The following is a 16,543-nucleotide window of genomic DNA, read 5'->3' on the forward strand; positions in this document are numbered from 1 at the left end:
GGTAAGTCCACAACGAATGATGTTGTGCAGCATCTTGTGTAGGTGGCAACCGTGCAAGATTCAGTTTGCTTTTTGTGGCAGACTTGGCGAATAGCTGGCACCGCAAATGGTCTAGTGTGTGGGAACTGCTGACACCTCCACTATACAATGTGATAGTAACCTGTTCTCCTGCAGTTATTATTTCTTCACGGGTAGCATGTGGTTTATTGAACGTGCAAAGCGCTGAGGTTAGGTGTTCATTTTTCGCAACAATATTGCAGCACTTAATTTTTCCTTGACCAAAAAAAGCAGATGTTGTATCACATCCGCTAAAGGCGTGAGTTAACAGAATATATTCACTGTCAAACTTGTAAGATGCAGTGGAAAACCACTTGTCTTCTGCATTTCCTCTTCCTGGCTTTGACAAAAATAAGTTTTCAATGCCTTCCCCCAAACCGGTCATGAGCACAAACAAGTCAACATCTTCTCCTACAATGACAACACTTCCAAAATCTTTGGTTCTTGTAATGGCAGATGTTACAATTATAACGTAAGCATCTTCTTGTGCCTGGTGCACTTCAATGCAACACTCCAGAAATTCCATTTTAAGAAGTGTGGTCAAACGCATCTTGTTTCGTTCATTGTACAAGAACTTGTCCTGAGGGACTTGGTTCGCCATCTCTGATTCAACCACAACGTCAACCGAAGAATGTTGTTTGGCCCTACGAATCCTCTCAGCACTCTTTGTGTTACATTTGTCTCCCTCACATGGATACCCATAAAATACAATAGCAAATTGAGATACAAAATGACATTGCAGGTAAGAAACATAGCTTTGGGTTATTGACTTGAAGCAAACATTTCGAGTCCAAGTCACTTTGTGGATAAGGTACCCTCCATTAATGACAAAAAATTTACTCGGTCCACCTGACTTCACATCTTCCACTGGAACGAAGGCATTGTAGAATGAAGATTTTGTTCCTTTTTGCATGCCTTTTTTCTGAGAATAGGGACATTGGGTAAGGAGCAAGTTCATATTCCAGAAAGGCTTTTAACTCTTCTTCACTTTGTTTCATCAAACAAATCCTTTGGAAATGAGTTAAAGGATCAACAGGAGTAATTTTAGTACTCCCAGCTTTTACAGAATTGAACGCAGAAAGGAGAGCACAACTTTATCTTTCCTACGGAACTTTACATCATGGAAATTGTCACCAACTATTCTTTGCTCAAAATTTGAAAAATTGGTATTTTTTGACGCGCTGTAGCGCCTTAGATATTAGGAGTAGAAAAAAAATGGTAAGAATCAAATTTGTAGAGAATTTTGTGCTCTTTAAAAAAGAAAATAGACGTCAAAGTGATAGGAGCAAATGAAACTGAGATATTTTGAAAAAACTGAAAAAAAAACGAAATTTTTGAAGTTTTTTGACTGGAGAAAGTTTTCCCAAGAGAAATTTTGTTGGCAAAACTTGCTTTTCTAACCTTTCCAACAATATGAACGAGTTAAAAAAATAAAATCGTCTGCCCCACCTTTCGCAAGGTACAGGCTTTTTTTCTGACAGTTTCACTGGACTATTTACAGAGCATTATGACTTTTGTCATAATATGTAACCTTCACATACTTTTTGTTTTTCATTTTCTTTAAGGGATAGGGGTAGAAATAATGGACTAACACAGTAATCACAGATACTTTCTACGACATTGCTATGTACAAATTATACAATTAGTAAGTACTTTAAGGCTAATAAAATGGTATTTGTAACAATAGAATGTGAAAAGGGAGTCTCTTATTTGGAATTAAGAAGATAGCTTTATAAAATATAGGTACAAAGCTGGGCATCCATGATGCCCTTTCATCTCCTGACAGTTAAAAGTCTCTCTTTTGTTAAAATTTTACACAAATAGCAAGCCTTAGTGCACAATCAGTACACAATGTCAAAAGCCAGTTAACAAACATTTGTGACAATACCTCAATCATCCCTGTACAATTAGTGTAAGTTGAGAAAAAGGAATGTGAGGTGTGTTTTTTTTAAGTGAGTACCATTTTGAAATTAAAAAGAAAGAAAGATATGCTAAGATATCTCAATAATTTTATTTTTACAAGAAAGCCTGTACCTTAATCCACTTTTCTACATAATTTGCATCAATATTGAGGCACTTGTCATAACGTTGTACCAGTTTTTGAATACCCTCCTCATAGAAGTCTGCCGCCTGACTTGTTAAATGTTAACCACTGCATCACCACTGTTTTGACTTTGTCATCGTCTTGAAGACGCTGGCCGCCCAGGTGTTTCTTCAAGTGCACGAACAGATGGTAGTCACTGGGCACAAGATCGGGGCTGTACGGAGTATGATCTACAGTTTCCCATCGAAAAGATGTGATGAGATCTTTGGTCTGATTCACCACATGCGAACGGGCATTGTCTTGCAGCAAAACGATGCCCTTGCTCAACTTGCCACATCTTTTGTTCTGAATTGAATAGCGCAGATTGTACAATGTCCTACAGTAAGCTGCTGCACTGATTGTCTCATTACGAAGCAGAAGTTCCACAAGCAATACTCCTTTTCTGTCCCAGAAAACTGTGCACATGATTTTCCGGTCAGAAATTGTTTGCTTAAACTTCACTTTTCTGGGCGAATCTGAATGCCACCATTCCATGGACTGTTGCTTTGATTCTGGTGTGACGTAGGCCACCCATGTTTCATCACCCGTAACAATTTGGCTTAAGAAATCATCACCGTCATCGTGGTACCGCTCAAGGAAAGTCAATGCACTGTCTAAACGTTTGAGTTTGTGCACATCTGTCAACATTTGCGGTACCCAACGTGCACACAATTTTCAATAATTCAAGTGCTCGGTCACAATGTCAAACAAAACACTACGACAAACATTAGTAAAGTCATCCCGCAAGGGTGAAATCGTAAAGCGTCTGTTTTCTCTCACCTTATTGTCCACTTCCTGTACCAAACTTTCATTAACAACCAAAGGACACCCACTCCGTTGTTCATCAAGCACATTTGTGCGGCCATCTTTAAATGCTCTCACCCACCTTTTACCATTCCATCACTCATAATGTTTTCTCCATAAACTGCACAGATCTCACGATGAATATGATCGCTTTTAGGCCTTTAGCACTAAGACATCTTATAACAGCCCGTACTTCACAGTCAGCGAGACTCACGATTATCGAAGGCATCTTAAACACTCAGTACACAACATAAACAAGGAATAATAGACTGTAATGGCATCAGTGCGTAGACAACAGATGTAGGTACCCAGTGCGCATGCCCAGAACGCCAACCGCAGCGCTGCGGCCGCAGTGTGACAAAATGGTCACGTCTCGTAATATGTATGATAATGTTATGCAAAACCCTACAAACCATACCGAAACCATTTAATAATGTGTAATTGATACTGGCCTTTGTCTTAGTATTGGAAAGGCCATGGTCTTATTCCAATGTCAAGTCAACTCCACTCCACTACTAGGCATTCTACAAATCTGTATGTGACTTGCAATTTAAATTTAGGTTTATATAATTCACTTATTAATATATTTTTCATTTATTACAGTATGGTTTAAATTTAAATTGTTCAGTTTGAGTCTCTGTTACATTTCTGTACGAAACCACGTTGTACGGTCTTCTACATTATTTAGTACGCTGTTTGGAATTTTTCGAGTCTTAATTTCAAACTAAGAGAAAGTCATCTGTGTGTGTGTGTGTGTGTGTGTGTGTGTGTGTGTGTGTGTGTGTGAGAGAGAGAGAGAGAGAGAGAGAGAGAGAGAGAGAGAGAGAGAGTTAATGCACATCAGTATTTAAAGGTAAGTTATTTACAAACAACAGGATATGGATCCAGCACCAGACCTTTCAAGTCTCCAAAAGAAAATAAATTGACTGCATCTGATATTATTATTCTTCATTTCTTTCTGGGGAATATACAACTTGTCACAGTGCAAGGACACATCCAAAGATCAAATAACAGGCACTCACTAATAAGTCAGAACAAACAGTTCTTTAGAAGTCTTTATTTTGTTTGTCAAGGTAGTGTACTGTTATCATTTTGTCAAAGTTAGTTTGAGATTATAGTTATCTTTTACACTGCACAATGTGTTTAAAAAAACTGAATTCATCAAACAGAAACTGCCTCAATCCACAACAACATGTTTAGTCTTGTAACAATCTTTCTCAGTTAATACTAAGTAGTGCTCATCAACCTGAAAGTTTGCGTAATGATATTTCTACTCTGCAGTGGAGTGTGCACTGATATGAAACTTCCTGGCAGATTAAAACTGCGTGTGGACTGAGACTTGAACTGAGGATCTTTGTTTTCCCCATACAAGTGTTCTACTGACTGAGCTACCAAAGCACAACTCACGACATGTCCTCACAGCTTTACGTCCGCCAGTACCTGATCTCCTACCTACAAAACTTCATAGAAGTTTTCCTGTTAAACTTGCACGACTTCCCCTCAAAAGGTAAAGGTCCTGAGTTTGAGTCTTGGTGCGGCACATAGTTTTAATGTGTCAGGAAATTTCAATGAGAAAGCCAGTTTGAACACTGCAGTACTTTACTATGCACGTTCCTAGTATTGGAGGTAGTGTGCTATTGCCTTTCTCCAATCTTCAAATTGACTTCGCCCAGCCAGACAGAGATGCTCTGTTTAACAAAGGTTCCAAAACCATGCTGCAATTCTACATCTTTTTCACTGAAAAAAACCAGTAGGTGACAGAGAAAAATCCCAAGATTGACAGGGGATGAAACACAGGACCTTCTGATCTGTAGTCTAGCCCTTTACCACTAAGCCACTGAGCCCCACTATGAGTGAGAACAATAAAAAAAAGATTTCAAAAACATAGTAGCAAATTTGTGAAGTCAATAAATATAAAATAAAGGTAAAATCAAAGTACATTTCAAAAGCACACATACAAGAATCTTTTAAAAGTTACAAGTTTTCTTCCAATATTAGGTAACTGAGGATGTAAAATCACTTACCCATTCCTGCTGCTATTACTGGAATATCTATGTCATAGTGAAAGCACAGATATGACATCAAAATAAAATCAGCATAGCTGCGATGACTGGGAGCAAAAATAACTGGATTATTTCCCATCACAGACTTCACCTTTTAAACACAAAAATTAATTTCAGTACTGAAATTGCAAATAACGTACAATATGTAATAACACAAATGGACATATAGGAACCACAAGAAAATCATGTGTTGTAATTACTTTCTCTATACTGCTTTCATTCACTAGCAATGCAGAATAACTCTGTTTTAGAATTCTCAGCAGCAGCACACCAAGCCAACGAATGACAGGCATACTCTTGTCATAGCCAATTTCATTTAGGATGTTGTTGACAGTCTTATACACTTCCTCTTTGGTTGTACTCTGTTCAGTTGCAACCTGGACAACATAAAAAATTTATCTATTTTTATTAGGATTTTCTTCTCACCATTCATCTAAAATGACATTTCTGGTGTACACCATCTGCCCCTCATAAGTAGACAACAATACAAATTTTTTGAATGTACAAATATACCTACCGCTTTGCACCTGAGAAAGTAGAAGCAAACTGCTTTCCATTCTCTTGGAACAAAAAACTACTCATTTCTTGAATACAATGGGATTCCATTCATGGAGTAGCAATATAGAAACATATCTGACAAACTTTCCTTAGGTTTGTGAGGAATGTATGAGAACTAATGTTAGATAACAAAAAATGCTGGCTGAAAAATAAACACTGGTATAAGGAAAGATAATTGCTTACCAAAAACACAACACTATGTACCAATCTGAAGGGAAAACACGAAATCAACAAAGATTCTCAACAGGTTCCAGGACACAGCTATTTAGCTCACAATATCTCTCACAGTGATCATCTCAACATGCACATCACTTGCATACATAAGAGTACATTATTTACGGGAAAGGACAAAGAGAGGTGGTTTTCCACTCCTACATCACTGAGTTTGAAAGTCTGTAGCAAATACTTAAGGGTAGTCTGCACTCCATGCTGTGATGCAATATTTATATGCAGGTTTTGCCAATGTGTGCATGGCAATGACCATTGCAATGGAAATGTGAGGGCTTCTGTTTCACAATATCAGCGACAATTCCCTGAATGACTAATATTGTCACCCCCTCCCCCCGCCCCCTTTTCCTGAGAACTATATTTCCATGGGATTTGTCATCATGTGAATGTTCTCTCTTCCCAGTGACCTTGTTGCATAATAAATTGCATTTGTTGACCTTCTTACTAAGTAGAAAATATTCTTCATGGAGTGCAACATTTCTCACTATCTGCAGAAGAATTTTAGTGCGACTGAAAATCTCATAAGCATGAGGTGCATAATACATGAGTGGGGGCTTACACTCCTATCACCACCAACAAGCAGCATTTTGAGAAAAGAAAGAGTGCCAGGTGACAAGAAATTTGTGTGTAAGTGCTACTGATGGTCTGCCTGGTTTCACAGAATGTTAACTGCTGACTCAAAGTTTATTCAGGAAAGAATCTATAAAAGTCACAGTCTCGCATATATTTGGTTGACATCGTAAAACTACTGCTAAAAGACCATTTTTGTGTCATTTCTAAGTTAACTAATGATAATGTAGCAATGATAGGCCACTAGTTTGTTCTGTTATTGCAGATAATTACTATCTGAACATGTTATTTGCAACACGAGAGGAAGAAACCCTGCATATTTATCACAGCTAATGGCACAGTGCCTTAATTAAACCTACTTGAGTCTTTTGTTGGGTCAGTCACAGCGGTATTGTCGATCAGCCACAAAAATCATTCAACATTTATCTATTATATTATCATGGGTTTATTTAAGGACTGAAGGGTATGGATGAAAAGTGTAAACAAAGGATGAATTGGTTTTGTTCATTGTTACCAAGACTCTCCAAGTGCTAAGGAATATTTTTAACAAGACCTGTTCATTGAAAATTACAATGAAAGACAACAAGCAATTATCATTTCATTTAATATCAACAGCGTCATACTCTTTCCAAACATAGCATCCTGGGAATCATTTTATTGATTTTCCATCAGACTAACTCATGCTCTCTCTTTTAACATTTGTCTGTTTTCTCCTGGAACACCATGTAATTATAGTGAAAATCTTCAACTACAGAAAATATCTGGAAAGTTAGTCTCTCTTTCATTTATGTTTATAGATTTGCTATGAAAGGATATATAGGCAAGGTGAGTTGAATGAGCCATATGAGGGTATTCAATAAGAACATCTTTATCTGAATAGGTATTTAATAATAATAATAATAATAAGTTTTAGGTTCTATAGGAATTTGTCTGCCAAACTAGCTTTCATATCAAACTGTGAAGATGACAGGCCTACATAGCAATTCATCACAACATGTGATAATTACAAATAGTTTAACTCACTGATTCATTTTGCATAATTTCATAGAATTCTCAGAAATTATATACAGAACACAAAATTAACAAACACAAGAAAAACAAGAATCGCATAAAAGACAACAGATACATACCAGTGAATAGGAGAGAGACAATGATATTAAAGACTGTACTTCACTGCCACACATAAAGGATATTATTAGTAACGTCTAAACTAAAGCTATAACAACAACATTAAAAGGTTTAACAAAGGAAAATCAGGGATGGAATGAAAAATTTGGAAAGGATAGATTACTACTCACTATATATAGGAGGCATTGAGTCACAGACTGACACAATGAAAAAGAATGCTAAACATACTCAGCTATCGGACTATGTCCTCCATCAGATGCAGAAAACTCGTACGTGTAAGTCTGATGAACGTCTTAGTCCAATAGCTGAATACATCTAGCATTCTCTTTCATTGAGCTTGTCCGTGACCCAAAAACATTTTTATGTGGTGAGTAGCAATCTATCCTTTCCAAATTGTTTGTGATGCTTTTCATATTATTGTTATTCCATCCTGGATTTTCTATATTCCCAAACCAAAGTCCCTATTGAAAGTCCCAGTTCCATTGCCTTTCTCCAAACTGAAAACTGGTACTGCCAGCCAGTTCTAGGAGGTCCTACAATTTAAATGAAATACACATCACACTGCTTGAGGTCCACACATTTGGATTTGTAGTTAACAACTTAGCCAGAATGTAGACAAACCCCATAATCCATTAACACGGAAACATATTCATGAAATATGTAAATGGCTCCAGAAACTGCAATGAAATACAAAGTTGAAACAAGTCATGTGTATTGAGCAGGTGTTCTCTTTGTATCTCATTTTACCTTGCCTTTTGATGGTGTCTTTCTTTCTTGAAACTTATGCTATTTGGATCACAAACCCCACCCTGTCACCAGTTAGCCTGAATTTATGAGAATGTTCCTGACTTCTGCTCTAAGAGTCTACTATTCTCCTTTCCCTGCCAGTCCTTCTCAACACCTTTACCACTTTTTCCTCCAATGCCCTCAGACGTTTTTAACTTCTCGTTTCCAACCATAATTCTCTCCTTTCACAACAACGAACTACTGTTTTTCTTGTTGCTATATAATACATACACTACCTCCTTAATTGTTACCACTAGAGTCTGCATTTCACTACAGCTGACAGCAAACTTGTCTTCAATTCACCTGCCTCCCAATACTTCACTCATCACACCTTGCTGTGGATATCTTCCAGCCACTGTGTTGACACAATTTCTTTTAATAATCCTCAACGCACACTTTCAAACCAATGATTTGTTTTTATACACTTACTTCATCTATGACTCGCTGTACTTGAGCTGTACGTAGGACATCGTCCTTAATCTTCTGCGGGCTTGTTTTGCATTTGTGTTGATAGGCTACTAAGGGATTAAATTTTTTTGACATGAACATAAAATCACTTCCCTTCCTCCGTTCCTCCAAAATGTCTTTAAATGCAGTTAATGTTCTGTATGTTGTATCCATTATAGAACTTATTTGGAACTGTCTGTACCTGTACAATAAGAATTACAAAATATGAGCTTTTAAAGAAAGGATATTCAAATAAACAATTGTCAAATTTACTACTTACAAGATAAACAGAACTGCAGGCACAACTATTACATTTTAGAAACCTGTAACTGAAGTTAATAGGATGGTACAAAGCAATGAAACATGAGTAAACAGTATTAGCTGCAAAAAACAACTCCTGCAGAAGAAGTTGCACATTTTTCTATTAATTTCGGCATAATGTCAGAAAGTTGCAGTTGTTTTCCTGTAAATTAGTATCTGCAAGTTTTTTTTTTTTTTTTTTTTTTTTTTTTTTTTTTTTTTTTTTTTTTTTTTTTTTAGGATGACAGATCAAATTTTGTGATACATAATGTTTATTGCACATATTTCATTACATTCAAATGGACCACACTTGCATAACTGAAGGGTTTGAAGGCTTATGGAGCGACAGAAAAGATGGAAAACAACACTGTCAATAAGAAGTGTTAACAGGCTATTCAACACAATAATTGGTGGTGGTGGTGAATTCACGTTTGTCTGTACTGGTATGACATGGGTAGAGCTTGAATAAGAGTTGTTACAACAATTAATACAGATTTTTCTGCAACTGCTTGAGAAGATATCATTTGTGTATCAGAATGAAAGATATCAGTTCTATAACGCCAATATAATGCCCTAAAGGGTGGAATTTCACTTTGTTCAGTAAAATTACTACAGTGAGTCTTGATAGGCAGCTTTTTCACCCGATTTCAAAATCAAACAACAGCAGGGTTTCAGTTCACAAAAGCATCCTGTGACAGCTCATCCCCAGTTTGTCACTTCTCTCCTAACCACGCCCATCTTCACCACCACCATCACAGTTCAAAGTAAAAATATTTACTGATAATAGTAAATCTGAAATAAAACGGGAACAAAATAATATTCGTTGGAGGCCTCGTCTAAGAACTTGTCAATTACGCTATAGAATTAGCGTTCTTATCATAAGGGTAATCTAATTAGCACAAGAATTGCAGCCAGTGTATCTTCAAAATTCATGGAACACACAAAAATATTTTCCACATGGAGGCATATACGCAGCGATCTTCAAACAAAGATTTGTTGACTACAACACTGTCTAATTTTACATTGTACTAGGGAATTGCGAACAGAAAATGATTATTTAAAAAAATCAAACTTCCATTGATTTTGACATTCAAAATTTATTGTGCGAGTCCCAACCAATGCTTGATCCCATACTTGCAACAATCATCAATTACAAATAATATCCTGCGCGCTTTAAATCCTTATTACTGGCATTAGGCCTATTCCTCTTTGAAAGTTTCGGCCAGTCCTGCTATCATACGAATAATGACAACAAAATCAGAGTTCTGTTAACAATCTTTCGTTCACGTTTCTTTAATAATATGATCTCTGTATAAAGAAACCATTCATTTTCTTAGATATTCTGGTGCTGAGTTACAAAACGCTACAAATCATTCCGAAAGCATCTCCATAAAATAAATCAAAATCAACACTCCAGAGTGGCGAAGAAATTTACGATACCTACCTTCCTATGATTTTTGAAGTAGCGACAAACTGTTTGCCACTTGAGGTCAGCTTCTCATGGTGTGAGAGCACTTACCGCTCATTACCCGGCTTCTTTCTCACTGCTGTTTGTTTACCATAAAGTACAGTCATCGTGATGGTGTTACAGCTTTTCGTACTTTTTCAAGTTTCAATTACACAAACAAGCAAATACAAATTTTACTGACGTATCTCTGTTTATTACAAGTTTCGGGTACATAAAATTGCTTCCTACTGAGAAAACAAGCCCCTCTTCAACCTCTCATTCAAAGTTCCCACGATGTTATGCGTAAAACATTCGCGGCAGCATAATGTACACACCGGCTACGGCAGCGCTACGACTGCCAACATACAAACCGCGCAAGGCCGCTGCCAACACCCAATATCCGGCCGGCACGCACAGCCGTAGTTACATCACATCTTGGTGTATTTGCGATGTCAGTGGTACTCTGCAGAAAAATTGCTAGGTACTATAAGCGTTACTTGCATTGTAACTTCTTGCTCTTCTTACCTAGTATGCAGTCGTACTGCACGACGACAGTTGTACGCAGAATCATATAAAATGGGCAGTAGAACCTTGTTAAGTGAAAGCACGCTCGTGTTTACCTAACAAGTGGGAAAACAAATCATTTCACAAGAAGGCGGCAACGGCAGTGCGTCAGGCTTCGTTTACTGTGGTTTTCTCTGACCACGAGAATCGCCATAAAGAGGAAGAAAATGCATCCGTATTCAATGCCGTATGATAATTCTCCTCGTTTCGTCTGAAAGTTCATACGTTACGAAGAAGTACAAGGCTGAAAATCTTTCGTACAATTGCATGTCGTTGAAACTAACTTCCCACTCAATCAACGATCAGGCAAGGGCAAAAACTATTATTCCGGCATTTCTTCAAGCTTACAGAAACATGCCTTAGCCCACGGCCTTTAGAGATCACTGCCTAGTGCTCATATATCAAATACACTCCTGGAAATTGAAATAAGAACACCGTGAATTCATTGTCCCAGGAAGGGGAAACTTTATTGACACATTCCTGGGGTCAGATACATCACATGATCACACTGACAGAACCACAGGCACATAGACACAGGCAACAGAGCATGCACAATGTCGGCACTAGTACAGTGTATATCCACCTTTCACAGCAATGCAGGCTGCTATTCTCCCATGGAGACGATCGTAGAGATGCTGGATGTAGTCCTGTGGAACGGCTTGCCATGCCATTTCCACCTGGCGCCTCAGTTGGACCAGCGTTCGTGCTGGACGTGCAGACCGCGTGAGACGACGCTTCATCCAGTCCCAAACATGCTCAATGGGGGTCAGATCCGGAGATCTTGCTGGCCAGGGTAGTTGACTTACACCTTCTAGAGCACGTTGGGTGGCACGGGATACATGCGGACGTGCATTGTCCTGTTCCCTTGCCGGTCTAGGAATGGTAGAACGATGGGTTCGATGACGGTTTGGATGTACCGTGCACTATTCAGTGTCCCCTCGACGATCACCAGTGGTGTACGGCCAGTGTAGGAGATCACTCCCCACACCATGATGCCGGGTGTTGGCCCTGTGTGCCTCGGTCGTATGCAGTCCTGATTGTGGCGCTCACCTGCACGGCGCCAAACACGCATACGACCATCATTGGCACCAAGGCAGAAGCGACTCTCATCGCTGAAGACGACACGTCTCCATTCGTCCCTCCATTCACGCCTGTCGCGACACCACTGGAGGCGGGCTGCACGATGTTGGGGCGTGAGCGGAAGACGGCCTAACGGTGTGCGGGACCGTAGCCCAGCTTCATGGAGACGGTTGCGAATGGTCCTCGCCGATACCCCAGGAGCAACAGTGTCCCTAATTTGCTGGGAAGTGGCGGTGCGGTCCCCTACGGCATTGCGTAGGATCCTACGGTCTTGGCGTGCATCCGTGCGTCGCTGCGGTCCGGTCCCAGGTCGACGGGCACGTGCACCTTCCGCCGACCACTGGCGACAACATCGATGTACTGTGGAGACCTCACGCCCCACGTGTTAAGCAATTCGGCGGTACGTCCACCCGGCCTCCCGCATGCTCACTATACGCCCTCGCTCAAAGTCCGTCAACTGCACATACGGTTCACGTCCACGCTGTCGCGGCATGCTACCAGTGTTAAAAGACTGCGATGGAGCTCCGTATGCCACGGCAAACTGGCTGACACTGACGGCGGCGGTGCACAAATGCTGCGCAGCTAGCGCCATTCGACGGCCAACACCGCGGTTCCTGGTGTGTCCGCTGTGCCGTGCGTGTGATCATTGCTTGTACAGCCCTCTCGCAGTGTCCGGAGCAAGTATGGTGGGTCTGACACACCGGTGTCAATGTGTTCTTTTTTCCATTTCCAGGAGTGTATCATCACAGATTTATACGTCTGTCTGTTTCGGCAGGGAAGGATGCGTGTTTAGGCAGTGGACCATGAGAAGACTTATCTCTGTTTTATATTTTTACTAATTCGTCGGTATGCAATATTCATTGCATGTACATCATCGTTACACAGACGCATTATACAGAATTTTCACGTAATTTATAACAGAATTACATAACATCAGAAATTAAAGTAAAAAATAAACAAATAAAAACAGGCACACAGGTGGTACATATCAACCGCCCGTCACTTGGTACGCCCTTGATGTAAGCTGGTATTATGCTGTCAAACATCTTCTGCAAAGCTACTTTGTGAAATATGTTTGATGTTGTGTAATAGGCAGAGTTTGTCAAATATTGCTGCTTGTCAAATTTATTTGATCAAATCTTGATTTAAAAAAGCCGCCATCTTATGTTAACTGCAAGCAGCTGGCATGTGTAAACACACTGTGAAACAACTGAGTGTTATGTATTAGATTGATGCATAAGCTCGTGGCGTTTTCCCATAATAATAAACACAAAAGATACACATAACAAAGACTTTAGTTATCAATATTATGTTCTCCTTCACTATTTACAACAGACTGCCAAGGCTGCGGTAACTTTACGATTTCGCGACTATATATAAATGACATGGTTTTGGAGCGCATTTTCAGCCGGGAAAGAAGTTCGTTGAAGGTTCTTCCATAGAGAGCGGAAAAGGCGAAAAGCTGAGGGTGCACTATAAGGTGAATAAGGTGGGTGCTGAATGACTTCCCAACCCAACCCATGTACTGTGTTTTTTGTCAGTCTACCCAGGCCCTTTTCTGCCTTTTGGCAAGATTAGGCGGCCGCCTAGGGTGGCAAAATTTTAGACGCGGCAAAGGGCGGAAAAAATAACTTCAAATCAAGCGGGGGGGGGGGGGGGGGAAATTGAGGGGAAAAAATTAAAAAGAGGAAAAATCAAAACACCGATTTGTTTTCAATAATGTGCCAAACAAATACTTAATAAGTCTTTGCTTACTTTGACAACAGTAAACACATTGCCTCTATCTACCTCAAAACTAAAACAGCCACTACTGAATGCAAAACTGAAAACCAACATGACTTTGATTTATCTCTGTCGAGCGCTGGAGCAGGACTCATACGCTAGTTCGTGATCATGTTGCTACTTACTTAGCGGTGGTGAACAGGGGGGGGGGGGGGAGGGTGAGGATAAGAGGGGGCGTCATTTTTCAGTTCTCACCTAGGGCGGCAAAACACCTAGCAACGGCCTTGAGTCGAGCAGAATGGGAACGAGCGTTATCTTGGAGTGGCATCACACTTCACGGAGTCTTTCCGGTCGTTGCTCTGGACTGCGTCTGCAACACGTCTCAGCTGTTGACAAAGAATGTCATAAAATATCTTTACACCTCTGGGTGGCAATTCGTCGTACACCATACCGTCGCTGTTCCACCGGACACATAACATCTTTTATGAGTGTTCGCAGAACTTTTTATGGGAAGCTGCTGCTTTATTTGGGCTCAACCATTCCTTTCTTTTCCTTATGTTAGCATAAAGACATCATTTCTCGTCACCAGTAACGAAAGAGGATAGGAATGGTCGGTGTTATTCACGAACCAGTTGATGACGAACAAGCAGAGATGCTGATTTTTGTGGTTTTTGGCTTAGAGCGTACCTTCACCATTGCATGCAAATAGTGCACGATGGTTGAATGAGCACCAGTGGATTTGCCAGTGGAACATTGTGGAGTAATGCGTTTAAGTGATCTTCATCAAATACCCAAGGTCTTAGGTTTTCCTGGATGTGGAGAGACTATCGTCAAAACAGTCCTCCTTGAAACGAGCAAACAATTTTCTTGCCGTGCTCTGTACAGTGGCATTATCGCCAAACGTCCACAGACCCACTCACTACCTCCAAACGACGACATAACAATATGTAAACTCAAAAGGCAACAGAGAATTACAAATAATAACAATCGATAAATAAACCCTTAGTAACCGAAATACCAACATGCAAAACAAAAACGCTACGAACCTAGTATATGGAGTGGAGAAGCACATTGAATATACAAAGCAGGTCTATTTCGGAGCTTATTGTGACGCTATAAATATGGAAAGGCATATTATAATCTGGGATGAAATAAAATGTTTTTCATTTTTTTAGGCAGATAGACGGAAATCCACTCTCTTTCTTCAAAGCGAATTAGAATATTCTGCACTGACGTACTTGTAGAAGAAGTTGAAGCCAGGAAAGATGTAAGGTAAGTTTATTGTCATCACTGATGTTTATCTGTTTACTGAAAAGGGAATTATACAACTGTTGCTCTTTGCGAAGGACAGAAAATTAGCCCAATACGATTCACTGATGATGTGGCATTGATGGCTAAAAGTGAATAGGAATTGAGTTTTGTACGAAATGTAATGGAACATGTGCAAGCTGTCTATTCAGATATGCATATAAAGAAGAAAGCATCATAGGCTCATAGGCGGATATGCTAGACGACTACGTTGCAGCGGTGAAAGAAAAACTTGATAAGTACACGAAAGGACAAGGCCAAAACGTCTTTAATGTAGATAAATCGCTGCTAATGTCCAAAAATGTTAAAATTGTGCCTGGTTTGGAATGTATTACAATCTACGAAAAGCATCAGAAATTACTCGGCAAGCACTCGGATGTACTCATAATTCACGTTAAATTTGTAGGGAACGTGGAGTAGAGATACAATGAACGTCGTTTATTAATTTATTTTTCTTTTTGTTCTTTTTATTTATTTATTTAGTTTTGGCGTTAATACCACCGAGAATATCAGGAAACCGGTGACACGCGAGGAGGAAGGCGTGGCAAGACGTCAGTCTAAGAAGAACATTCTGATTACTAGTGAATATATCGGTTCTAAGTGTGGAAGAGGCAGGGATCAACTCTTCATGACAGGAACACCCCAGCTCTGAGGTGGGTTAAGGAAGATACTGCAGAGGAAATTGGAGAAAAATTGTATTTTAGATTGCGGACAACTGCACAGTGGCAGTCATTAAAGAACTGCCAAAAGTAGAGGACTATTTCTCGCCATCAGTAAACAAGTAATGTGCTGCGTGTCCACAAATACACCTCACAGAGTTCGTCTTTGCTTGCGAGAAGTATCTCGCGTCCGGAAAGAGGAGCAGTTGAGTAGGTGTCTGATGAAGAGTCGTACAGGTAATTAGAGACAACATCTGTCGCACCAAGAACGAGACACCTCTCGCCGATCTGCACACCAGGCGGTGCTCATCTGTGTCCATACCATCACAGTCGACACACGACAGGATGTCTGCGAGGTGAATCCTGTGAAGGCGTGATCGGCGTACTTGCTTCCCATTGACAGTAAGGTACCACGCAGACTGGACGTCATTGTCAAGATAAGGAGCGCACACCGATCGGCAAACGGCACGCCAGTCGACGTGGGGAAGCTTCCGCTCAACTACATTTGGTGACCTGTGCTACTGAAGTAAACCATAAATCGCCTTCGTGGCTGTCAATTGCGCCAGCAGTATTACAGTACGGACGTCGCTCAATTCAACAAAAATATGGCGGAAGTAAAAGAAGGGCGGCAGGACTTTAGAAAGTTGGATAGGTGCTGCGACCGAGTGTGGTGCAAGAGCCTCCAGCAATAGGGTGGTAAGGCACGTAGGACTACGGAGCCACAATGACATGTGAGAGC

The 16,543-nt window shown here is 40.1% G+C and overlaps 1 protein-coding gene across 4 annotated transcripts in view; it reads right to left on the bottom strand.

The window, feature by feature from the left end:
• LOC126175377 (dihydroxyacetone phosphate acyltransferase) overlaps positions 1–10,838 on the bottom strand; it is a 134,272-nt gene extending 123,434 nt beyond the window's left edge. For 2 of the 4 annotated variants that reach the window (XM_049922159.1, XM_049922152.1), the window contains exons 1-4: positions 10,469–10,838; positions 8,707–8,926; positions 5,208–5,384; positions 4,969–5,098 (exon numbers count right to left, since the gene is read on the bottom strand). In XM_049922159.1, the coding sequence (XP_049778116.1) occupies positions 4,969–5,098; positions 5,208–5,384; positions 8,707–8,898 (499 nt within the window). In that variant the 5' untranslated portion in view covers positions 8,899–8,926; positions 10,469–10,838. Of the gene's footprint in view, positions 1–4,968; positions 5,099–5,207; positions 5,407–5,524; positions 5,708–8,706; positions 8,927–10,468 lie in introns of those variants that run through there. The other 2 variants (XM_049922168.1, XM_049922177.1) reach the window with 2 other exon arrangements.
• Between the last annotated feature and the right edge of the window lie 5,705 nt (positions 10,839–16,543).

Source organism: Schistocerca cancellata, chromosome 1, assembly GCF_023864275.1.
Source record: "Schistocerca cancellata isolate TAMUIC-IGC-003103 chromosome 1, iqSchCanc2.1, whole genome shotgun sequence".
NCBI classification, from domain to species: domain Eukaryota; kingdom Metazoa; phylum Arthropoda; class Insecta; order Orthoptera; family Acrididae; genus Schistocerca; species Schistocerca cancellata.